General features: G+C 36.0%; 1 protein-coding gene across 1 annotated transcript in view; it reads right to left on the bottom strand.

Annotated features, from left to right (window-relative positions):
* Nucleotides 1–26381, bottom strand: part of MCTP1 (multiple C2 and transmembrane domain containing 1) — a gene marked incomplete at its 3' end in the record, with an annotated part of 236492 nt that overhangs the window by 119945 nt on the left and 90166 nt on the right. Inside the window, exons 7-10 of the mRNA XM_082302006.1 lie at nt 24411–24581; nt 22719–22849; nt 11701–11887; nt 6668–6761 (exon numbers count right to left, since the gene is read on the bottom strand). Of these exons, the coding sequence (XP_082158132.1) occupies nt 6668–6761; nt 11701–11887; nt 22719–22849; nt 24411–24581 (583 nt within the window). The remainder of the gene's footprint in view (nt 1–6667; nt 6762–11700; nt 11888–22718; nt 22850–24410; nt 24582–26381) is intronic.

The raw sequence follows: 26381 nt of genomic DNA, 5'->3' as shown, positions 1-26381 counted from the left end.
TGGTAAAGACACATGACCAATTCAGATGCAAGGATCTTTTATTTGTCTAATTATGAACTTTATTTGAGTGTTAGAGCTATCAAACTGCAATATGATATAAATTATATTTCTGGGCAATTTATATAGACCTGTCCTTCAATGGTCCCCAAGGTGCAAATTGTCCAACATCAATTTTTGATTCTTGGCAAACTGTTTTCCAGAAAAAATTAATTTTGAGACATAGCAGTTCTTTCAAACAATTCAATATAATTGCACTTTCGCACTCACTTCCTAGCTCCACTTGTACACAAAGCAGACTCTTCTTTGATGAAAAGCTGTCAAATCTTAAATTTGCCCATCTTTTTTGCCATGTTTTGTAGAATTTCAACTGTGATTTTTTTCATTATAAAATTCTATTAAATACAGGCATTTTTCTCCAGAAAACTGCATGTCATCTACATGTTAACCTGGTTAATATTGTAAAACAGAAGACTTTAGTAATGAAAAAAAAATTGAAACATCTATATTTTATGCAGTAGGAAAATTCTCTGTTTTAGAAAGGAAGAAAACACTTGTGTACAGTAATAAACATCATGCTTTTCTACTGTCAATCACTGAAATTCCACTGAATCCTGGAGAAAAGAAAATGAAAAATCATAAAGACCATCAGTCACCACAGAAAGGCTTACTCTCCTAATTAAGGCTGCCATGGGCTCTTCATAGGAATCACCATTGATGTAATTTCAGAGTATATGCAAGCAAGAGAGCACATAGCAGATCTACATGTCCTCTAAAACTTATTGCACTTCTTATGTATTAACTCACAAGGGGCAGCAGATAGCATTGGGTTAGATACCCATAAGTCTTGCAGAGGTACTTCTACCATGGCTATAGAAAACATGCAATGCTTCAGTGAAACTCCAGAGAAACAAATAATTTCATAATTTTTCCATTTCACAGTTCATAAAGTTACAAAAACTGATAAAAAGTCAATTTCAGCATTAGCTACACCATGAACCAACTTTAATCAGATCACTAGCCTTATTCTAAACTATTATATAATTTTTGCATTATTGATATTACATTACCAAATTGAACTAAAAATGTTTTGGACAGTTAAAAAACTTGATAAGGAATTTCAATTCCATTTCTACATTTAAAAGTCAAGTTCTCAAACCATAACTTCACAAAGTTCAGCCAACATTAACATGGCTATGAAAGCCAAAATATTGTTTGAATATTTCATAGGCTATTATGATTCTCCCCTACCTCTGGCCATGCCTATCCATTACGGATCTAAGTCCCCACAGCTAAAAAGGCCTTTATTTTTTTAGAAGACAAGGCAGCCAGTTCATGACTCTGGGGGGCAGTGCCACTCATGCAGACACTAATGTCACTAATGTTGTTCCAAGCTCCCTGCCAGCCAGCTGCTTGCAGCAGAACAGTCAGTCTGACCTTTGGCCAGGAGCAGGAATGGCTCAATAGCATGAGAAGCTGCCTTATCTAATGGATTAAGTACAGAACCCAAGTGAAATGCCACCTTTGACAAGGACTTGCTCTGTTGGCCTTAGCTGAGGCAGTTAACCTTTCTTAGTTTTCCATCTTTAAAATGGGAATTATAATTCCACTCTATCTGTGCTGATGCAAACATGTTGCAACAGACTGATACCATGAATGCTTGAGGTATCTTACAAGGCAAGTCAGTGTAAAGCCACAATGAAGTTAAACTCATTTCCACAGAATATTTCCAGAAAAAAAATTAATCCCAAGCCATCTTTTCACTGTATGTATAAATATAAATGCTATGTTTAACAAAAAATATATTTTAATAAAATATCTTTAAAAAACATCTTTTAAATCCTGATTTTTCCATTACTATGCTAGAACTGGTACTTAAAATCCAGTAGCTTTGCTGTACATGATATTGGACCAAAGTCTCCCAGTGACCTATATGATAGGACTTGATGAAATATTTTATCTACCATAGAATACTGCCCATCTACTAGATTTTTGTATTTTGTGGAGATAGTTTAAGTGTATATTGAAATCTGTTTGCACTAATTGACAGAGAAAATTACTTTTGGAACCGTATTTCCAAAGGGCCTGTGAATTTATTCCTTCAATTTTATACGCATGGGCTTCCATACCTTTGTGAATTTAATATTTGTGTTCATCACTCTGACATTTCCTAGCATTTGAAGAACCATTTCAGAGACCATTTTTGCACATGTGATGTTAGGACAGTTTAGCAGGACAGATTTTAGAAAAGACATTTACATTCAGCACAATTAGTTATCTTGGTCTCTTCATCCTACTTTCAAGCACTGTAATCAAAATCTTAACATGGAATTTTCTTAGAAGAGAGGCTGACTTCCAGACATAAAACTGAAAAAGAAAAAAAAAAAAAAGGAAATCTGACTCATTTTCCATGTTTAGTTTCTCTTCTTTAGAGGAGAAAAAGCCTGAAAAGCTTTTGAAAACAAACCTAAACATCACCGAGGTCTTTAGTAAAATCTTTCTGATATATAAGGTTCTGAAATCACACTACGCAGAAAAAACACAGACAAATGACTAATAATGAGGACAGAAATACAAATAAATTTACTTCTAATGAAGACTGAAGACACAGTAATCAAAGTGTTAAAAATTCATTTCATGCACATTTCATTTGCCTCTTAGCTGATATTTATCACATAATTCTGTGAGAAAGTGGAGGCCTAAGATGCTCCAGATAAATGTCTCAATTAATTGTACAGAGGTAGCCCTCTTTGAGCTGAACCAGAGCTGTGAGCTCTTTATTAAAAGCACTATTCTGTAGCCTGTAACCTTGTTCCTTGACTCCTCTCTAGTTTCCAATTTAAACAAGTCCCCATGCGGCCCACTCTAAAGGGCTTTGTCTCCCTGTCATTGTTATGAGAGCCAAGGCATCCTGGAAGTGTGAAATCAGACCTCATGAGCTGAACGGTTCCCCAGGGAACACAAGACCTCGCAGAAGGTCAAAGTCATGGGCTGGACCATCTGAAAGCGTCTGATCGCTGGTCTGTGACACAGCAAGAAGGGTGGGGGCAGGGGAAGAAGGGAGCCAGGGGGCTAGAATTGAACACATCTTAATTAAAGCCCAAAGACTACAAAACAAGCTATTTTCTACTCAGGCCATCTTATGGAGCTTGAGTTTTGCTCTGCTAATGAATCTGAGTTGCTATTATTCCTTAAAACCAGCACTTCTGCTGAGATCGATCAAACTTGTGGCACATCTTTTCCCACCCTGCTTACTTTTTATCAATGATAAGGCAGAGATTTTGAATTTTATTTCATGACACAAGGAAAAGGAGCAATGCATCTGCCCCAGTAAAGGAGATACAGGCACAGCCTGGAAAAGCCAGCAGCCTTCCACTACAACCCACCCATACCTGACTACGCTGCAGAGGGAATATATGTATCTGACTATTGCCTAACACTAAACTGTATCACCCTGAAAGGCTTATTGCTTTACTACTCATAATTCATATGGGTTAGGTGAAAGCCATATGCATAAACGTCAGAAGCCAACTGTCATGATAAGTCCATTATACTTTAGGTTTTACTGAACCTAAAACCTCAAAAAATCTCTTCATATCAAAAGATGTTACTGCAGCCACAGCACCTATCCTGCCAGGGCTCTACAAGCAGCCAAATCCTTGAGAAAGACTGATAGAGATACCACAAGCAAGCAAAGATGTATGGAAACAGGAAAATAGCTTCTTGTAGCTCAGGATTTAGGGAGAAAACAGCCATGCACTGAATAGCTAAAACACAATGAAAGATTCAGTTGAAACTTTCTTCTCAGATAGAGAAGGAAAAAGTAAACTTCATTCCCAATATCTTTCCATTCATTAGATTACAGTTTCCAAAAATTATGCTAAAATATACATAATTTCCAGAAAGGTGTATTTGCTGTGACCACAATTTCCAACAGAACATAATGTTGCATTGGTAGAATTCCTAAAATTTTGTATTGACCATGGAATGACACTGTTTTTCTAGGGGAAACAACCTCAGAGACCCAATAATTTTCCCAAAGGCCCTGGTCCTGAAAGATAACCTATTTTTCAGCTCTACCAAAAACCAAGGTGAGCTTTCAAGCACCAGTGGGGAGTCTCTCAACCCCTCAGTCATTCTTCCTCTCCTTGACCTCCTGGCAAGTGGGTTGAGCAAGAAGTCTGTCTGACTGTTCTTTTCTGGGGTATTTTTAATATCCGGTTATGGCTTGTTCCAGCAGCACCACATTTCAAAACTGGTAATGTCTACTTGCTCCCCTGCCTACAACTTAAGTGAAATTTCAGCTCATCCTGGCACATTGCATGAACATGTGAGGGGGGTTGTAAGCTGAGACCCAAACCACCACCCTTAATCACTCTGTTTAAAAAAAAAAAAAATCTGTACTAACCTTAAGGATTTGAAGCACACCGTCCAACATTAGACTATTGAAACTGGAGGAAAATAACTGCCTTTGGCTATCAACAATTTATTAGGGGCTTAACTAAAGTGATCTACTTCAGCAGCATTCCACTGAGTGAGGCTATGAGCTTTCGGAAGAAAGGAGTAGAATTGAGGGTTTCATTAAAAAGTAATTTGTGCTTTTTAGTCATTCATTCAACAGGAGTCTCAATTGCTCTTTATTCACACAGAGTTAGTACAGTATTACAATGCTGCTCAATGTATGGTACAATGGAAAAATTTCATGTTTTGAAAGGAAAAAAAAATCCTTGCAATGGTAGTAAGATTGATGACTACTTAAAAGATTACAGAAATCTTTTTCCCTCTGTGCTTATGTTAAATGATGGAATACTAAGAATTTTAAAAATCTACTCAGCTCAAACTAATAAATTTTGATTTATTACTTCACATGAAAATATTCCTGGAAGTGAAATGGGATATGTTCAGCAGACAGGGAACAGAGCAAAACACACAGGTACTATAGAGTTGTTCTAGCTCTTTTCAGACTCGGGGCAAAAGATTAACTCTGAAAACACAATACAGGAAGATGAACAAACTACTCCTTACCTTTTACTCACAGAAGCAACCCTTAGTGGTGCAAGTAACACCAATAACGACAGCACTCTCCACACTAAATACTCAGTTGAATAAAGGTTGGTCAAGGTTTTACACAATTTTTGCAAACATGGTTTATTGACAATCACCAAATACCTATTTTGTTTCTCACTATTACTATATAAAGTTTAATTTTAAATTAATGACTTGTACATAACTACAAGTTACTAAAAATAGCTAAACTACTACAGCAGATAATAAAACCACTTCATCCTCTTTCCAAAATACGCAGTTATTTTTGTCCAGAATATACAAGATTTCTGTCACATCTGGAATGTACAGCCATCTTACAAAATACGTCTGCTGTATAAATGCTTTTTCTTACTAACAAACAGAATATGCAGGACAGGGAAGATACTGAGCACTCTTCCCCATCTTCCTGTCTGTCATCCTTAACACAATGTCTGAAAATTTTTGGTAGCTCTGTACATCTTTAATTGAATCAAATTTATTTCCAAAAAAATTGTTCAGCCAGCACAAATAACATGTTGATTTGAAAAGTCGAAGACTGAACAAGGTCAGGGACTGAATTATCCCATTTGCCCCTGAATAACTTAATCTCTCTCTCTGTTCAGACAACATTGGATTATAAGGTCAAACCAGATGAAGGGATCTTTAGAAGCATTTCTACAACCTCACCAAAAATAGAATCTGTTATTTTGTGTGCCGCAAACTGGATGATCAGTTTCAGCAATAAAATGTTTGCACTATTACCTTTTCCAAAATACTGGTAGTCATGTTAATTATCAAAAAATATTAAAAAATGAAGACGCTGCTCTATATCTATATCTTCTCCTGTAACAGAACATTTATTCTAGCTTCCTTTTATTTTCTTCCCATTTCTAAAAGTTTTTTTTTATTGTTTTAAGCAGAGAAGGCTATTTTCTGACACAGATGCAGCTCATTTTGCTCCGTTCAACTTGGGCGGTATGAAGGTGATTGTACTTAAAGGAGATAACTTGGACATTTCTGCAGAAATATGGTCAGTATGGCTGAAATACTTTTTCTTTATTTTGCAAAGCAATATGTCAAATGAACCATTCAACTTACAATGTAAAATATAAAATTTTTTTAAAAGTCTTATTTCCCTTATCGTAAAAAGATAAGCAGAAGCTACAGCAAACTGCATTCAGTTGAAATGTCTGAAACCAACAACAGCCTTGCTAAATATCTTACATATATCAAGGGGCTCTTTTGGGAACAGCTTTAAAGTAGTAAAGTCTGGAACCCTTTATTTGCCTTGTCCCTTGGAATTCAGCTTTAATGTTGATAAATTTGTATGGTTTCATCTACTAAAAAAAGAAATTTCTTCTACATAATTCTTTGTAGGATGTCTGATGGAGAAAAATGTATATTTCACCTTTATGAGAAACAATCTACACAGGGCTCTGCTAGCATTAGAGTTATTTGCTGCCTTGCTTACAAAAGTTTTGTTTGTTTGTGTTTAGATTTTTTCATTAATGAGCAAAAGGTGAAAGTGCACAAACAGAATATAACCTTTAGACAGACTTCTGTTTTAAGCATTTTTTTCCCAATTCTAAAAAAAGCCAAATCTCACTATGGTATTATGTGTCACAGAAACTAAATGAATCCTTGCCTGTGACATCAGCTGCCATCAATGCTTCTGCCCTGATGACCTTCACCTGAAGAAATCCCACATCGCTGATGTTATGGAACATCATCATTGGACTCTAAAAAATAATAAAAAGAAAAATAATTCTGGATTGCAAAAGAGACTAACCAAAAGTAATATTAATAGTCTCCTCCCTAGCCCAGATGTAAATTACTGTAATTCTGTCTACATACTCAGACTTCTAAACATTATTCAATGAAGAATGTACAGTTGTTTGCATTTCTTCCTGTATTTTGCAGCTTTAACTTATCAATGAAAATTACAAAGGAAAAGTTAGAATATGAGTGATTAAATGTAAGACAAATATTAGTGAATTAATCCCCCAGTACTATGGGAATAACTGTACTTCAAAATTTGAAATTGCAGCAGTGTTACTAAAAAAATTAACGCAAAAAATGAAACAACTCTTCTCCTTGAATTATTTTGCAAGACCTATATTCACATTTTCCCTTTGATGGTTCCAGTATTGTCTTGAGCAGTGACCTAGGGCCAATTTAGATTTTTGTAGTTGACTATTATATGCAAGCTTGCATAAACCATATACGCTTATATAAGCTTGCGAATAACATCAGCAAAAGCAATCAAAAGAGAATAACAAAATCTTAGTAATGTTCATAATAATCACATGCAGAAAGGACAAAAAAAGAATTAAAATATGTTGCAAATTCCATGGCAGAAAGATCTTATCATAAATCATTATATTTTTCAGCATAAATTTCTTCAATATCTACATGTATTAAAAAGAGGAAGAAAAAAGAGTACACTACACTACACTACACTAACACTTGCATTTATTGATCCAACACAGATTTAGAAAGCTTATTAAAAAACATGTTCCATTGCTGCTCTTTTTTCAAGTAACTAAAACGAACAAACTGGGAGTATTGCACTAATGAGATGTGACATGCTATAATCTCAAACTCTAGTTTTTAATATTATTTAAAATTTGCTGAGTTTTAAATGATAGAACATGGAATGCAACTCTGAATCTGGAATCAATTAATAACTAACCTGGCTCTATTGTTCAGTTCTTAGATAACCTAGTCCCCTAGAACTCCAAAAGAATAAACTAAAATTAGATTTGCAAACCCATATATGTGGTCTCATTTGTGGTTAGTTTTGCAAATTCTGTTCATCAATACTAGCCTATACCTTTATTTTAAAATATTTTAAAATCTGGACTAATTTAATGCCTGTAGTCTTTTCTAAAATTTTAATGTGGTGAAAGTTTTTCCACTGCCTATGACAATGTCTAGACTTCTACAAAAAGCAAACATCAGGAAAAACATCAAATCAACAATTCCTAATTTATTACAACGGCAAAATTTACTGTTACGAGAAATGAGAATAAATTACATCACTGAATCTAAAAACCACAGATGCTGCTTAAATGAAATATTAAATGTCAGCTTGCAAAAGCAACAGTATGTTTTTGCACAGAAAATCTATCCATTAAGATGTTACACATACAATATGCATCCCTGTCTTTCTATTAATAAGATAATTCTAACAGTTAAATCACAGATATTAATTTCACAAACCCCAGCTGACCACTTACTATTTATAGTGAAGATTTGACCTTGCTACACTGAATTAAAAATCCAATTAAGTGTAGTAGCCCATATGTTATATACATGCATCATGTTATAATGGGATAGCAGTAAATAATTTTTATCAATTTTAATAAAATAGTCATCATAAATATGACTTCAAAATACTGATCGTCAGCTTCAATCAGCACACACACAACCCCTTGTTTATGTGCTTACAAACTGAGAGTAGCAGAGATGGTGTTACAGATAGCACTGATATAATTCAAAAGCGTCTTGGCATCCTTCATTTATTACAATGATGATCAGGGTTTGGAAGCTTCTTATCAGAACTGGTACCAGAACAGAGATAGTTCTGCTGTAATATGCATGATGAAAATGACAGGATTTACAAAAATGTTTCCACATTCTACTCAAGTTTCCCAATGACCAAAACACCAAGCTGTAGAAATAAAACAAAGCAAAAACCGAATACAAAGCAAGACAAGCAAAGGCACCCACTTCCTCTGATGCCATACAGTCCCCCTTTTTCCAAATTTCATCCTGGTTAGGTCACTCTTCAAAAGGGTGCCAGTGCTGTATTTCGCTTTGACATCTTTGTTAGAATCCCACAGAATTTTCGAACTTTTATTTCCAGAAAGTAGCTGACTTAGATTCTTTTACTACACATACTGACTAGGGATACTGATGAAAATGAATACCATGCCACAACAGAGGCTCTGGGAGAAGCAAATTACTTTAACACATTACTTTAAATATATAACTTCAAGTAACAGTTTATCAGGTGATATTCTGCCTTCTTATTTATGATTATTGTTCAAGGTATCAAAAACCCACATAGTTTCTGAAGCCTAGAATTTCCATAGCAGAGGAATGTGCGATTTTCTGGGAATCTTTTCAGCCCTCAGTAGATGGGTAAAGATTGAAATGCTCTGGAGATGAGTCTTCTTTATTTTTTTAATGAAAGGCTGTATAATATATTTTCTGTATGGCTGCAGCAGCTGTCAGGAAGAGCATCTCAGTTCGGCTCTATTATGGGAGAAGCAATACCCCATCCTATGGCATTGAGATACACTGAGGGGCTAGTACTGATTGACAGCTTGTCACCATGACGTCTTATTCCATCTCTGTTATGGAGAAAATTAATGTCACACCACCAGCCTTATGACTCGCTGTCATCTTAGAACTGCTCACCTTTTATCAATGCTCTAAATAACATTTCAAGCCCATCGTCTCACAGTGGACAATCTGGTCAAGGGACATTAAATCGGATGACTGTGAAATGTCATAATAAAAATGGAATGCTAACAACTTCTCTAAACTAGCTCCTCTGGTTTTTAAACTGTGACAAGGGGGACCATGAGTTCAGCACACCAGTTCTGAAAAGGTCATACAATCTCTCTTGGTCTGTACCCATTAATGTGCCCCCCTCCTCACCCCAAAAGGAATTAATCTTTTCAGACAATTGTGGTAAAATAATGGTTCAAACAGTAATGCCTGTTTAATTTGTAAGGCTCTGATGTTCAGCTACAAATGGTTAAGTGACAGTAATAGAGTCATTTTCTAAGGCTATTTGATCTGATGGCAAGGTCAGCTCATTAACTGTTTTTGGCTGTAGAAAGGGTGCAAAATACATTTCTCAAATGGAAACTAGATTTTTTTTAAGAGAACGGAAACCCCAAAATACTGCCACTCAACAGGGAACTCTACATCATGCTAATTGCATACGTTGTCTTTTTATTAGTTCTGAAGTGGAGATATGAATACCAAAGTCAAATTCAACATCAGTGAAAATAAACTAGTTGAATTAAGTTAATCCTGGTAATTTCTTTCTTCTGCTGGTAATTTTAATAAAAACCATAGAATTTATCAAAAAGGTATGTAAATGCCACAATTTTCAGAAACACATGAGAAAGTCATACCTCTGCAATATGAATATCTTCCCAAAATTTAAATGTTTTCAAATGCAGACAGCAATGTAAATATATGAACAGACATATATCCTTGTATATGCAAGAAACAGGAATAAACCAGATCAATCTTATGCCACGTAATTATGCTTTACACTGGGGAAAAAAATTGAGGATTTAGGAAAAATGATTAATAGTATAGTCATAGCATGTTTCTATACTGCTACTGAAATAATCAAAACCATCAGTATCACTCGTCTGCCATATCATCACATAGAATAAGCCATAGAAATATGTTATTGTTGCTGTTGGTAGCAAGAACTATGGCACCTCAAAAACATATCCATCAAAAAATTATTCCATTTAGAGACATCTATTTTGACAATCGCAGACTGTCTTGGTAGATTCTAAAATGTGCAATAACTGTCTTAATTGTAATTATTTTTTAGAGATGGTGGACAATACCTTAGCCTTCAGTTCATTTTGGAATATTATATTTAGCCTCACTAAGTCACCTCTATTAAATTGTGTTTATGATAACACTATTGGTGTATGAGTTGTACAAGCATTAGCAGACAGCTGATTCAGTGGAGATAGACAGAATAAATTTGCTGAAGCACACATCCTGCTAATCTGTTTGAAGAATATTGTACAGCATTAGTACTAGGACTTCATGTTATCTGCACAGCCTGATAAGGTACATCTTTATTAAATTCAGTTATTGAAAGGATGTCCGTCATGGAATAGGAATATTCTAAAACCTTAAAAATAAATTAAGCAGCCTCTTTGATAGTCAGAGCTTGGTTTAATGGCTGAGTGTCTAGAGAAGCCCTTCTAAACACCTGGCAGCATTGTACAATAAAAGCTTTGTAATTGCAAGTGGAAATAGCATTTTTTTTCTTTCTTCATGCGCAGTGAGACAGTCACTCTTAGTGATTTAGGTATTAGCAAATGCTGGAGTAAGAGCTCCCCTCTCTGTTGCTTTGATAAAACTACAAAGATTCTGTGTAATGTGAGGACGCTGGGATATTAAAATAATCTGCTTCAGAATATTTTAAAATGGAAACATTGTTTGAAACAATTATTTTGATGTGCTTCAGCCTCTAATATGAAGATAAAAAATAGATTCTCTTGCCCTTTAACAGATGATCCAAAAAAAGCTGAAAACCATTAGCACCTCAAACTATGTGGCATAAACAATCACTAGAAACTGTACAGTTGCTGCATGATCCCTTAGTTACTTTCTGCTTGGTAAAATTTATCTGCAAGGCAGTAAAATTACCTTCATTATGTGACATCTTTTCAAACAGTTGAATTACCACGTAAAAAATACCTTATTGTATGAAGAGCATTTGTAGCCTTCTTTATGTTATTTGTACCAGCTGTAACTACTTGTATATTAATAACTAGTTTAAATGATTGTCATTGGCTAGGTGTGATTAGAATAGAAGAGATACATTTAGATTTTCCCCTCATAATAATTATTTTTTATATAGGCCAATATTTTTTTAACAAAGGGTGAAAGAGAACTTCATACATATCTCTTCAGTATCTCCTCTCGCTCCTTCTGGTCCTCCAGGGAGTTGATGGAGAGGTCAGAGATAGTGACTGCAGCTGAGGCTGTGAGAGTGACCAGCAATACCAGGTATCCCTCTCCCTCCTCTAGCGGCATCTCCAGCTTGTGGGTTTGCTCTTTACTCAGGGTCGACAGGTCAACCTGGCACCTAGAAACACACATTCTCCATCAGCATGTGATTTTACTCACATCGAACAAGAGCACATTGGCTTGCTTGCATTCAAATGGACAAAAAACCCAAGTAAGCAGAAACTCCATCCCAGCTTCCAAAAAAAACCTCTAAATTTCTCTTCAGCTTTAACAGATGCTGCTTGTTTCTTTCTTTTTAGAGCTACACAAACAGTTTTGAAGTGAAAAATCAAATTAATAAGAATTTAATGATACTAGAGACAAGATTAGCTAATACTCCTTACTCAAATGCAAAGAGAAGTTTAAAAAATCCAGCTCAGATGCATATTTTACTTCTAATTACACCTCTTGTATAAACACAAAACATAAGTTTTCATGTGAACACTTTTCCACCTAACAACAGTAAAAATCCTTTCTTAAAAAATAAAATTCTACATGGACTTAATTGCGATGGCATGAAGATGACTGGGCATAGAAAAGCTCAACTTATGCACCCTCCTGAAAGGCTCAGCTCTCATGCAGTAAACTGTGTGTGGGTCAAATCTTCATGCAGGCACTCAGGCTAAAATCTGATGCCACAATCCCCAACAGTCATTTTATTATATAATAAAATGTCTCAGGTTGTAATGAGCAGGGACTACATACAACTGTGCAGAGTGTGTGCAGAGTGGCTGAAGCCAGTCTGCCCTGCTTGATCCCTTTCTGAATAACTCTGGGTGTTCCGTACATGAACTAATGAGGAATGATTCCATACATGCCAGACAGCAGAAACAGCTTTGCAACATTTTTAGAAATATAAGGCAAAGCAGAGAAGGAAGAAGAAGATCTCTGCTACCAAAGAGCTGACTATAACCTGTTAAATAAAACAATGATATCTTAGTGTTGGTGATTAGTTTGTGCATGGTTTAGATGTTTTAATACTTCAACTTATATAATGCACAAGGTTCAACGTTCCTAGATTGCAATTTGAGCATGTACAGAAATTCAATGTCTGTGTCAAATGCAATGCCAGCTTGGGATGGGAATTTTTGTGAAAAAGCACTATTTGGAATACTTACAGCATCCCAAAATGAGTTTTGCCAACTTTTTGCTCTAAATAAATAATACTGAATAATTAATAATACTGAATAACTAATAATACTGAAATAAAATAAATTAATACATTTGATATATAGGTTAGCCACTGAACACTCTACTTTGAACAGCAATTATTCAATGTGATAAGCACATGTACTACATGCCACTAATTCACTAAACTAAATATCTAGCAAACTCTTTTCATAAAATGTCAATTGATTTTGAAGACAAAGCTAATGTGGTCACTGTAGGGCCAATAAACTGATAAAAAGGTGGCAGACATGAAAAAATAGCCATTTAAGGATAGGAAATAGCCAATTATGAGAATAAATGCAGCTTCATAAAATGAGCATTGTGCTATCACAGGCAGATCACATTTACTACAGGAAAACTGTCTTTTTTTATTTACTGCCTGTTGTGTAGCTGCCTAAACTAGTGCAAAGCTCATATTGTAACAAGGTTCAATTATACTACAATGAAAAAAATTCAAAGTCATGTAACATTCTCAGCTTAATGCTTTTCTTCTATTTTGAACTCTTTGGATGATAGGGAGTGAGAAATTAAATTAGCAATAGTAAGGAAAAATAAAGCTGTTGCTATCAGTGCAGCTGATAATCAATACAAGTTTCGTACACGTACATAAATGGTCAAATTTTTATTTAGGATGCAGTGAAGAATACGAAGCCCTCCTTAAAATAACAAATATTCTAATCAGGCATTCAAAGCTGTAGTAGGTTAAAATACCTCTGGTATTAAATACTTTTTGATAGTTTCTTTCAGAGCAGATACCCCTCAAAAATAGGACAGCAACAATACTGAGTCTTCAACCAATAATCATTTAAAGAACCAGTCCAAACTCTCTTAAAGTCAGTAAAAGAATCAGAAAGCCATTTTTCTAGTAATGCAGAAATAATCCACCCCTCACTCAAAAACAGGCAACAAAAGCTACCACACATATATCCATCAGAAAAAAGCAATGAGTGTAAAATTACGAGGTCTACATCAGGGCTACAAGATCGGATTTCTTCAATTCTTGAAGTTATAACACTTTAGCAACATAAGTAGTCCATGCTAATTTTTTATTTAGGCAAAAAGAAGCAACTGACAATTTGATTTTACCTTTCCTACAGCAATGAAATATTCCTAATAGCACCAGATCTAGAACAGATTACCTGAGAAATATATATCTATCACCTGCTTGATAAATCTTCATGAACAGGCCATCACCAGCTTGTTATTTCCTAAAATCATACAAAGGGTAGGAAGTGAAGTGGAAAATTTTTTACAGTAAAAACCTTAACCATTTTAAAGGAAAATTATCCTCTCAAGGGCCCTCAGATAATTTGATAAAAATATAGGGTTATTCCATTAAGGACTGTCACCTTTGTGCTTTATAGGTTTGGGTTTAATAATGTCTCTATGCACACATGGTCAGGTGAAAGCAGATTTCTCACCCTGTGCCAGATCCTCTGCCATGGCCTTGCAGGAGATGCAGCCTACATGCACCTAACCTTAAAGTGCTGAGGCTCAAGGAGCATCCAGCACAAGGGAAGCATATTTACTACATGTGCTACAGTGAAATGGTATGATGTTCCAATCTAATGACACTGTAAGAAAAATTGCAATCTTTTCCCATTAGTAGTTGATATTTTTCATGATAAAAAAATCAACTTTGTTTGATCTCATGCCAAATTATCCTAAAAAAAAAAGAAAAAAAAGAATGAAATAATTTTTTGTTAGATATCCTCTGTCCTCACCAGATCTTTGTATGGGACCAAAAAAAGTGAAGGAAGTCTGGTTTTATTAAGCTAACACCTAAACCCTAACCCTATCCTAGAATAACCTTGACAGACTGCAATAGGAAAACCACAGGACTCCTTTTTGTATTACATTTCCTTAGAAGGACTGAAGCTAACAAAATCCTTCCAAAAATAAGTACCTGTTTGGAAAATATCTGTTTTCCAAATGTAAATATCTTTGGAAAGCTCAAGTTGATGAATGTCCCTTTATATTTTACTGAAATTATATACAAATATTCCAAGCTTTAAAGCTTTAGCAATGCTTACTTTTATATCAGTTAAGATGTTCTCTAAAAATAAATTTATTTCCTACAGCTGTCTCTCCATGGAGGACAAAGAATCTTTGAGGATGAAGGTGAACTTGTATGTTACCAGAAAGTGGTGCAGAATGAGCGAGAAATTTTTGTCCCATTTTCTCAAACTGAGGACCATGAAAAATGACAGCCATTTTGAGAAGGCCGTAAGCTGCATATGACCAGCAGCTGTCACACTGAAAACATGAGAAAATAGTAACTTTGGACAATCCTGTTTCTTTACATGCTGCTGCTAAAGGAAAAGACTTCTTCCACCTGTAATGAGATCAGCCTGAAGAATTACAGACAAAAAATTGCCATTAACTCCACAGACATTTCCAAGCATGACTATAAATCACACAGTAGTTTTTAGGGCAGTTTGAGTTTTTCTGTATCTTCCATGCTGTATGGCCCCTTCAGTGCATCCTGGTTTCAGCACTACAAGTGGTGGGCAGAAGCACTGGAACAATTTCCCTGGCTGGCTGGCCCTTCAGAAAGAGGCATAGGGGCATGTATCCCACCTATCAGTTCAACATATGAACACTACCAGGCACCATGTGTATCTGGATTTTCACATCTTGAGAGATCAGAAGGGAGAAAAACCACAAAAGTGCATCAAGCTCATGTGCCAAAGTTATCGCAGATAAATTGCTCAAAAACAGGGTACAGTTCCCATGGAGGAAGATTTGAAGGTTCAAGGGGAATCTACCACTTGTCTGAAACTGTGTTCAGTGTGTTAATCACACAAAATTTTAGAAATATATTTCAGATTTATTTTTAATTTGAATATATCTGGCCTTTGGTTCTTTTATGCCTTTCCTTACCAGTTGAAAAACCCTTTAGTGTTTCATGTTTTCTTCTACTGAAGGAACTCATACACTATAATCATATCTCTTCTTGATCTTCCTTTTGATATGCTAAACACCTTCAGCTCCCTATACATTTCCTAGGAACATATCTCCTACAGCCCTCAAATGACTTTTTGTAACTTTTCTGATCCAGTGAAATTCTCCTGCATCCTTTTTAATGTGTGGAAGGCAGAACTATATGTAGTATTTTATTATCAGCATGTCTAACAGGTAAAAATCACCTCCCCTCTTTAGTTCTAACAGAACCTGGAATATAAGACTGTGTTGGCACCCTGGTGAAATATTCTTGCTAATGAATGAATTACAAAGGTAGCGACATGACATAGAAGGCCTCTTAAAAGCCAGGTGGCCAGGCAAGTGAGAGACAGCAGATAGTGAGATCGTTTTCTCACATGACAAAATAAAGCATAAAAGAGGAACTGGCAGAATCCTAAGTGATAGGGACAGAAAAGCACCACTTGGCTACAAACCAGGCAACTTAATTACCATCATGACTTGTTCAGGAACACAGATTTTTAACTCCACTGTGATCCAGGTCTATGCTGCTCCAAAGGATGCCAAGGAGAGGAAACTGTGTGATTCCACAATTAGAACTGAGCTGGACACACATCAGAAGCAGCAAGGCATGAACTGCTACAATTTGTGAGACTCCATATCCTTTATGAGCAGAGTAAAATGTTCCAGTAAAATCAAGAAACAAAATCAGAGGGAAAATTTTGCAAAGCACTAGCAGAAAATGACACATCTCAGAAACACTGAATGTTGACTGCAGTAATGTGAATTTCTTGGAAGAACTGGAGCGTGACATTTTTAACTGTAAAGATAATGAGAAATAAATTAAATTATGGACTCCACATGACGCTTGTGATAGGTGGTTGATAGAGGTGTTAAGACTGAAAACCAAGGAAACTCCCAAAGGGGTTGGAGACTGTACCTCAGCTAAGTAGGACATTGACTAAGGACAAGAGTGGCGCTTAGCTGGGGAAGATGGGAGAGCAGACCTCAGCAGGATCTGAAGAACAGTGCTGTCAGTTGCCACATAGCAACACATGGAAGGCAGGAAAGAGCCCTGCAGTTTGGGGTAAATCGGTCATAGTAACAGAAATATGAGAGCTCCATGAAATACAATTTCACCAGTCACCAAGCAATGCCTGAATACAAAACTACTGTTTATTGCTTGCTAAAAGAAATACAGTCCATGCCACAATATGCTGCTGATGGATTTTGAAATCACAGGTTAACTTTCTCCTAAGCATAGTTCTTCACTATAAAACTAGAGATTTACTTTTGATATTGCACAGGCAGAAATTACTTAAAATTGGTTTCTCATGTGGTATTTCCTAGGTTGTCCCCATGGCACAACCACATATTACAGACTGTTAGTGCTGTCACCAGTGCAATCTCTCTGCAGCAAAATTAACGCTTTCATCTGCTAAATTAGTCTATTGCTATAAACACTATGTCTCCCTATGCTGTTCTCTCTTCACTAGTTGGCCCAAGAAATTTTGCAAGAGCTTTCACACAGCTCCAATCTGTGCCTTTCATAAATTGTCACAAAACCCTATTTGCACTCTTCACCATTTTCTACACACTGTCACTCTCCTCATATCTAAGTTGGCCGTTCCACGTTTCCTTCTCCCTTCCTCTTATTTTGCCACTCTTCAAGAAGTAGACTGGCATATGTGAGAAGACATAGGGTCAGAAGAAGGATTTGTAAACAGCCCAGCTTTTGTGCAGCACTCTGTATCTCAGCATGCGTTGGGGAATACTACCAATTTCGCATCAGAACACGACAATAACAACTGTCAGTAAGTGTTGCAAATAATACAATATCTGGTAAGAGAAAGTTACCGAAGATTTGTGAGCAAAAACTGAAGCTTTCTTGGCTTCCTAGCAGAACAGAAGTGCCTCTGCATTAGTAGAGTAAAGATGTGCTGAGATAGGAATAAATAAGGTATGGAATACCTAAAGGCCAAATTTTGAGATGTAGTATTACATCTGTCTCCTTTTGACAACAATCAGAAATGGAGATGGCTCAGCACATCACAGGATATTTCAAACGCAGACCTGGCAGTAGCACTTTCAGATTTTAATGTTATTTTACATCAAGAAATGCATCTGCAATTAATTTAACTTTAGTCATCGTGTATAATCAACACAGGATTATAAAGACAGTCTATTGGTTGTGTGCTCTTCTGTGTTTGCACAGAATTGCTGTGTAATTTACATGTGCACACAGTTCAAGTCAAATTATAACATTATGTTTACATTTTTAACATAATATATCTTCCCAAAGTTACTTCAACATGCAGAAATTTTCAAACTGCGACACAAAAAACATTTTTGAAAGCCCAGCATAATAATGTACTATTTAGATTTCCAGAGGAAACCATCTTGTTTACAGAGTTTTGCAAAATTGAGGAAACTTCAAGACTTGTCAATTTTAACATTAACATGAACTTCACAAATACTGTTCAAAACCTTCTTCTTGGGCAACAGAAAATTGCCAGTATTTTAACATAAATCACAGTCTCCACAATATCTCTAGAAAAAGATCTGGGAAGAAACACTTGCCATAGCATATTTAGTGTCCTTCACCCAAATTCAGATGCATGTTGGAATACTCATATACAACTTCATAGCATCACTCAGTTCTCTGTGATAATGCTCAGTCTCCCAAATGTCAGTGCGGGGAAAAAAACCCCAAACCATAAATACTTTATAATTTTGTATTTTTAAAATAAAATCCAATTATTATTTAGAACTTTGATAGCATATTCCCATGCTTTCAGATTAATCATAGAATCATAGTTGCATATAATTTGTATTTATGTACACCCAAAAGCCACTCTATGATTGCATTACCACGAAAAAACTAAACAGACAAGGCATAGCAGACTAGGTATTATAAACCTAAATACCTAATTTTCAATATTTTAACTTTTGTATTTCATAAAATCCATTTTATGGATGTTCACAAGACCAATGTGAATTTTTGTGTCAGTATTTAGAGAGATCATGGGAAATTTCACTTTGCTACAGATAAAATTAATACACAGCCTCAATGAATTCGCTACACACAAGGCCTTTTTCTTAATTTGCATCAGATGGGAAAAAAGACAATAGCATCTATAAATACTTATGAAAATAGATATAGATGAAGTCAGCAGTAATTTCCTGGCACAAAATAAAAGCAAAATTCAATGTCATTTTAAAGATAAATGTGCATTTTTCATACCAATTAATAATGCTATAAATCCCTCTGCACTGGATTGCAAATAACTTCAGCTGAATAAAATTGCATGACATGGGATTTACTTATTCTCTATGTTCACAGAAACAACTTGTTCTCTGACAGCACTCATTCTTGGCAATTTATTGCAGCTGTCAGCAGCCCATTTGTTCAGATTAGTGCTATGCATAAAGGTGTAACAGTCATGAGGATTTATTAACTGATTATCGTAAAGGTGACAGTCAGAATTGCCTTCAAAAACATAAATGATAAGAAAGCTAAATAATTACATGATGATTAAAATCGCCTTCATTTAAATCTTAGTATTACCGACATAAACTTACTGCAGTACGTTTTTAATCACAGGAGCATATTGAGTCAATATAGAACATAAATTATTTTCTCACAGCAAAAACATGTGAATGTTAAATATACTCACACTGAAAAATATATATACATACATATATATTTCTACTTATCACATGAAGCCATGACTAATGTCACTTATGCAAGTCTATATATGTCCTTAAATGCAAGAAGGCGGCCCATGTGGCTTTAGCTCCTGGTGCTTTCCATAAAAAGAACTTCAAGACCTCATATTTTTGGTCCTGGAATGTTGATTGTTTTTTTAAAAAAAAACTATATTCAGAAGGATGGCAGAATTTATCTCCTGTAAAATGCATCTCAGTTCTTGTCAAGAACAGTGTTTTCTCATACAAATCAGCACATGATTGGAAATATATTTTCCTTAAAGCTCTTGTATGAGGTCTTTTCCCAGGCTTTTGAAATACTGAAATAAACACTGAATGGGTTCTAGGGTTTAGGTTTTTTTAGAATACTCTAAGATGGAAGTTCACAAGGTACTACAACCTTTAAACTTTCATGGAGAATGCGCACAATTGAAATTCAAATGTATAAACACAGAATGCTCCAAGTTAAGAATGGAAATCAACCAGTCAGCATTTCATTTCAGACATTGCCATACTGAACATGCCTGGGCATCAAGATGAAGACAAAGCTTTACGCTACTTCTGTGACAGACGTCTCCTTTTGCTTTTCTGAACTAGGATGCCATGCTGTCACTCACCCTCCTAACACCTTCCTCCCTCCCATAAGGAAGATCTTTGTCCCTCTTACAGGGGGAGTTTACAAGCTACCCCTTCCACTTCCATCTTCGCCACTCCAAAACCAGAATCTCACTTCCATGTCCTCAGACTTCTCAAACATCTTTCCTGCATTTTCCTCCCCTCCGAAATGGATTGCAAGCCCAAGTCCTTACAAATATAATGATATACACAAGGCCCACAGAAGCCTACATCTCTGATTTCCCACTTCTTTTATTTCACAGAAGTGCAGCTGAGACATGGTATCATTCCAGGAGAGTTTACAGCATTCTGGTTTGGAATAGAATTTGCAAGTAACTGAGCTCAGCACAGAAAAAACCACAGGTTTTCTGTGCTATTTTCCAGGAAGATCCTGGAACTTTTCCCTTCTACCTTCTACCTGGGAAACCTTTTCTAAGTTTGGCCAGTTCTTCAATCTAGTGTGCCTTCTCCCTAGCTGTATTTTGGCCAGGCAGGACATCTTCAACAAACAGTTGTTTTCATTTGCATTTATTATAAATATTCTTATATAGTATTACAGCTGCTGCTTGCACATTATTCAAGCAAGCAGAAAGATCACAGCAAGATTAAATGGATTACCCTCCATTCTTGAGCAATGGTAGAATGCTACCAGGAAGTCTTTTGTTTCCCTCCCACAGCCTCTTTATCACTTCTTCTAGAACCTGAATCATAATATCCAACTTATTATGTGTATCTTGAAAGCCATAGAGCCTTAGTCATGGAGCACGACTCAGTCGTGCTTTTAAAAATCAATATACGCTTACCATAACACACACACAGAACAAGTCTGTAGTGTGTGCACCAAAGCATTTCCAGCTTTTAGGGACAGCCTTGAAAGGAGAAACTGGGGAAGAGAGGTCAGCATTAAGTGGAGCTGTCAGGTGGGTGATTTTTATCTGCAGTGACTGGAAAAGAGTATCAGGGAGGGGGAATATTAAGACCTATTTTCGTATTCAGAATGAGCTCGACAAATGACAGTTTTCCATGGAAATCTCCATGGAGAAGAATTTTTCTGCAGGTTGCATTACCAGAGATAAGGTACCAACAGAAGATGAAATGAGAGAGTGTCTGCAAGGACAGACTGAAGAGGGATTATGTGTACACTGACAGAGGGGTCACAAAAATCAAGAGCAGCAAGATTTCAGCAAGTGGTGCTTGGATGATGATGCTCTGAAAAATCACTCATGAAAACTTCGAATCTCACCAGCTTTTCAAAAGAAGGTTAAAATTAAGAAGAAAACTAGAATAATTTCCCAAGTTATAAAACACATTGACACAGGACTAAATTAGTACATAACTTCAGAAGAATATTTATTGTTATCATGTATGCCAACTGAAATAAAACAAGGGAAGAAATAAAATTTAAACTTCAAATAATCACTCCATCCATTTGGTTTCATCATATAAAACAAAGTCCTAATGTGCATGCCTTTGAAAAGTGTTTTTGTCAATTTTAAAGCTGTTTGCTTGCTACAGACTCTATATATAATCTGAGTTCGAACAATTTACAGTAGGAAATAAACACAGAATATTATTAAACAGATCTAATTTGATAAAGAAAGCCATTATCCAAAATGGAATGAGAGGGAGGAAAAGGTCAGTAGATACATTGCCACATTGACAACAAAAGTACATGGCTTGGTCTGTGGGATTTCCATTCCTGATTTTACCTAATAGAAAAAAATTGATTTTGCTAGTTAATAGTATCAATGTCCTAGTGAAAGCACCTCCAATAAAAACAATCAAACTATATAGGATTAATAATTATTAATTATTAATGCTATTATTATGACTGCATGGATATCAAGGAAACTATGAAGTAAACAAACATCTGAGCTTTCCAAATAGCACCTACCTTGTAGTAGCTATAAGCACAAGACATCTTTCCCTATTAGCTAACAATTAATGATACCTCTTATTCTGTAAAATGGAGCATAGCCATAAAATATAAGCTATTTCTTGAACTCCCAGACAGATTCACTTTTCCTGAATATGAATTAGGTGAATGATTCTATGTCTCAAAATATGTGAGTAGTCCTTCAACTCTATTTTCATTCACCAAAAAAGACTGGTACATTAATTTGGTCTTACACATCAACTCAAAACAGTTGTTTCTCCTCCAAGGTGGATGTTGCTGTATAGAACCTCCTGCACCTTGGTAACTGCTCTAAACAGGATTTTTATTTTTGAAAACCTCAGTCTATCAATTGGTAAAAGCTGCCACCTACTGGTCAATTAAAATTACATTACATCATCAATGTAAAGAATTACATCAACGCAGCAAACTATGCTGGAACATTGCAGAAATCCTCCCTGAACTTAAAAAAAAAACCTGAACGAGAAACCAAAAACATATGGTCATAAGAAACAGTTTCAATGGCAAGCCTCATTTTAATCATCCTCTCTCACGGACCTCTCTCTTCCCCATGGACCAAGAAGGCTAGAATTGCACAAACCTGCCAATGAAATCATCCCTTTTGCCAACGTCTTTGTCCCAGACAGTAATATCAATAATTCCACCTCGTTCTTCATAGAGATGAAAGTCAAACTGCTCCCTCCACTGAGGATTCAAAGTTTTTGGAACAATCTGAAAGGAAAACAAAAAGAAAGTCATATTACATTGTGCGAGCATACACTTTCTTAAATTGTAAATTTGATCATCAGAATCTGTTCAGGAAGCTTTTCCTGTCTGCAGTATCAGTATCTCAAGCAGTGAGAATTAAAAAATTATAATTAGGAAAGACTACTAGCCAGTTCTCTCATGCCTCTCTGATACAACAGCAATCTCCAAAATCCTGCAACCTGTCACCTTCAAAAGCCCCCTGAACAAAGGATTTGCCCTGGGAATGGAGCCATTTCTCAGTAGAAAAATTATGTCCTCTGTGAAGTTACAGTTAGCTATAAAGTTATGTTTCTGAGCCCAAAGGTAAACAAACTACCTGCAATGACACATAGATGGTGACTGTAAGTACTTGAACAAACGATTGTATCACGTCCTTTTTTCCCAGATGCAATAATATTGGGATAAACATGATACTATGGTTTACTTTATATGGAATGAAATTAGTTCACTTCCAAAAGTGTATTTTACTTCCTTTCCTTTGAAACTCTGATGAAACTAGCTTTCTTAATAATTTTCAGTCCAGTTACTTTTTACTTCAATAGATTTCAGTCCATGTATTTCTGACCACACTGTGAAGAACAGAAAGCTTTCAAAATTTTCTACCATAATGCAAAAGCAGGGTTCACAGTAGTCATACCACTCCTGAACAAGAACAGAAAACCCCTAATATCTTCCCTATTTAGCTAACACTACTTCCCACAACCACCAGTTCTACTGGCTTGAAAAAAAAGGAAAATTCAAAGAGGATTATGAAAATTTTTAATTCACAGCAGCATGAAATTTGCTTTCTTCTAACTTCAGATTAAGAGGCCCTAATGCAGGCTCAGAGCTCTGCAAATATGACAAGTAAACGTTCCTGCCCTTTTCCTCAATTTACCCTTCATCTGGCTGTAAAAACCACAGTGACTGTCATGGCCATCAAGACAGGAAGGTCATGTGCACCATCGGCAGTCCCAGCACCTTCTCTAAACAGCAATTTTCAAAACAGTAGGGACCAGGAGAAAGAAAAAGTAATAGCAACAAAGCCAAGCAAGTCTTCACAGTATTTATCTCCTAGATCAATCCTCTCTTACCTGTGAAGCTCAAACACAAAGAAAACTTTAATGAAACTCATTGTTAAGGACAGAAAGAGGAAAGTCAGATTATAAGCATGATGTGGTTTGAGGATAAGACAATGCAAATGGTCCAAGAGGCACCTATCATCAAGCCAGGAAGAATTTGTCAGAATCAATCTGCATCTCTTTCCTGCCATGAATGACTCCTGACAGTAAATAAATCCAACATAGTCAGTATGGAATATTAGGTGTGTCCCTCTTCAAACCCACTTTTTTTCAGTGCTACATTTTTTCCCATGTAGTACTACTTTTGTTTATAATGAAACAAAAAGAAACATCTAAATAGACCTGTAGGTGCTCTGACAGGTAATTATTACAAGAATGAATCTCCATCACTACTGAAAGTCATACAAGAATACCAAACAGGAACGAAGCATTTAAAAAAAAATTTTGGTCACAGCTAAAATTACCTTGCTCTTGTACTTCTGATGCCCCAAACGAAACTTCACGTAAGGATCACTGAGCCCATTTGCATCCATTGCCTTAAGTTCACGACCTTCTATTAAGGTAACACTAACTATCCCCCTCCATAACTGAGACTTTCTGTGCAGGTCTGAGAGACGTAAGCTCTGGGTCTGAAACTTTATGGAAAAAAAACCATAGAATTAGTTAATACAATTCCAAAACTTTCCCCTGCTTTTTAATGTTCTCTTTCATGTAACTATGAATGTAAAACAACCACCTTAAGCCATTTGAAGCTATTTGACAGTATGTATGTAAACTATATTGCAAAAAATTACTTGGAGAGTAATAAAATATTGACAATTATGTTGGTAATGTCATATGCTGCTTTTGCAGAAGCAAATAGAACAAATGCTGCTCAAGGAAATGTTCATTAAAAAAAAGGATGTTTTTTCTGCTTCACTTCTCCCTCTGCTGATAGAATAAAAATAAATGTTAGAAAGTCTCTTCTGTTAGTATCATTCAATCATATGATTGAATGAACTTGAACAAACTCTATGTTTATAAACATAAAACCCCAGTGAGAATATGAAACTTCCCTTAGAATAACATACTATAAACCCACCATGAGAAACATGGATCAAGGAAAAATAATTCAATAAACTCCTCTATCTCTGCCTCTGAATGATGTGGTATTCTCAGAAACATGAATTAAGTACTATCACATGTTAAAGAGTTTAAAAACAACAGAACCTCTGTTCAGAACTGTGCAGAAACTTGTGAAACCTCAGACATTGATTTTGGGGGTTAAAATAAGATTCACACACACCAACCAGCCAGCTATAGCTTTTGTCAATGAACCCTACTGGGGGTTTGAGAGCAGGAGGGAACAAACTTGAGTAACTTAAGATCATTTCCAGTTTGCTCTGAGCTACAGTGGGTACAAGGTACCAGAACTGGGGAATCACCTTTGCACTCCTGAGGAACGCAAATGTATCTTCAGTGCATCTGTGAAGCAACGTTGGTAAAGGCTCTCCCTTCTATTCTGAAACTTATTCATTCAAGGCTACCTTATCTATAATCAGAATAGTAGATAGCTAAACAATATTTAAACTTGTGAATTATTTTCTCTAGGAATCAAAATAAACATGTCTGCCTGTATACTCTGCTGTAACAGTATCAAATATATGAATTTTCTTTATTATGCATTGTAGTTCGAGCAACAAAGGCTTTGTGGGCTCATCAGCCCTCTATACATGCAGGTCTTGCATGCCTGGTTTCATCCCTCACAGACCTCCAGTATCTCTGTAAGAGGATTTCAGTGCAGATTTGGTTTGAGTCTTTTAGAGGGTAAATACGGCTGGATGGGTACAGCTATGCAGCTGCCCAGGACAAGAGTTTTACTTTATTACCCAGAGACAATGATAGAAATTAGACTGGATTATAATCACACTCACCCAGCCTCCAGAGAGAAAAGACATGAGAACTGTGGCCACTGGGCTTGGAGCAAATCTGATTAACATACTCTTTGCAGTATTTCAGGTATTTTACTGGCATGCATTTGTGTTTTCTAATGGTTAGTCATTCCAAGTAGTATGGTGATTCCCAAAATATTTCACTATATTTATTAAAGGTTTGTCTTCCTTAAGAGAAGGACTTGACTGCAGAGAAACTTCTCACAAACTTATTGTTTCTACAAAGGCAAACAAGGAATTGTGTGTGGAATAATCTTTAACTTAACCTGCAACATGAAGCACCAGTGGGACATCAGAAAGCAGACACGCTACAAAAATTAGGGCAGAATTGGGAAAATCAGTTGACAGAAGATATTTAATTTACAACCTGGGAGCATTATATAAACTTCAAGCTTTTCCTCAGCACAAATACATCTCTTGTTGAGGGCATACTGTCAACATTGCCAAGGACTTGACTTGTAAAGAAGTGGTAGATTTCTTCTTCTTGTTCCACTTTCTTAGAAG

This window comes from Coloeus monedula, assembly GCF_965178545.1.
Source record: "Coloeus monedula genome assembly, chromosome: Z".
NCBI lineage: Eukaryota > Metazoa > Chordata > Aves > Passeriformes > Corvidae > Coloeus > Coloeus monedula.
This window is presented reverse-complemented; position numbering and strand designations above follow the sequence as displayed.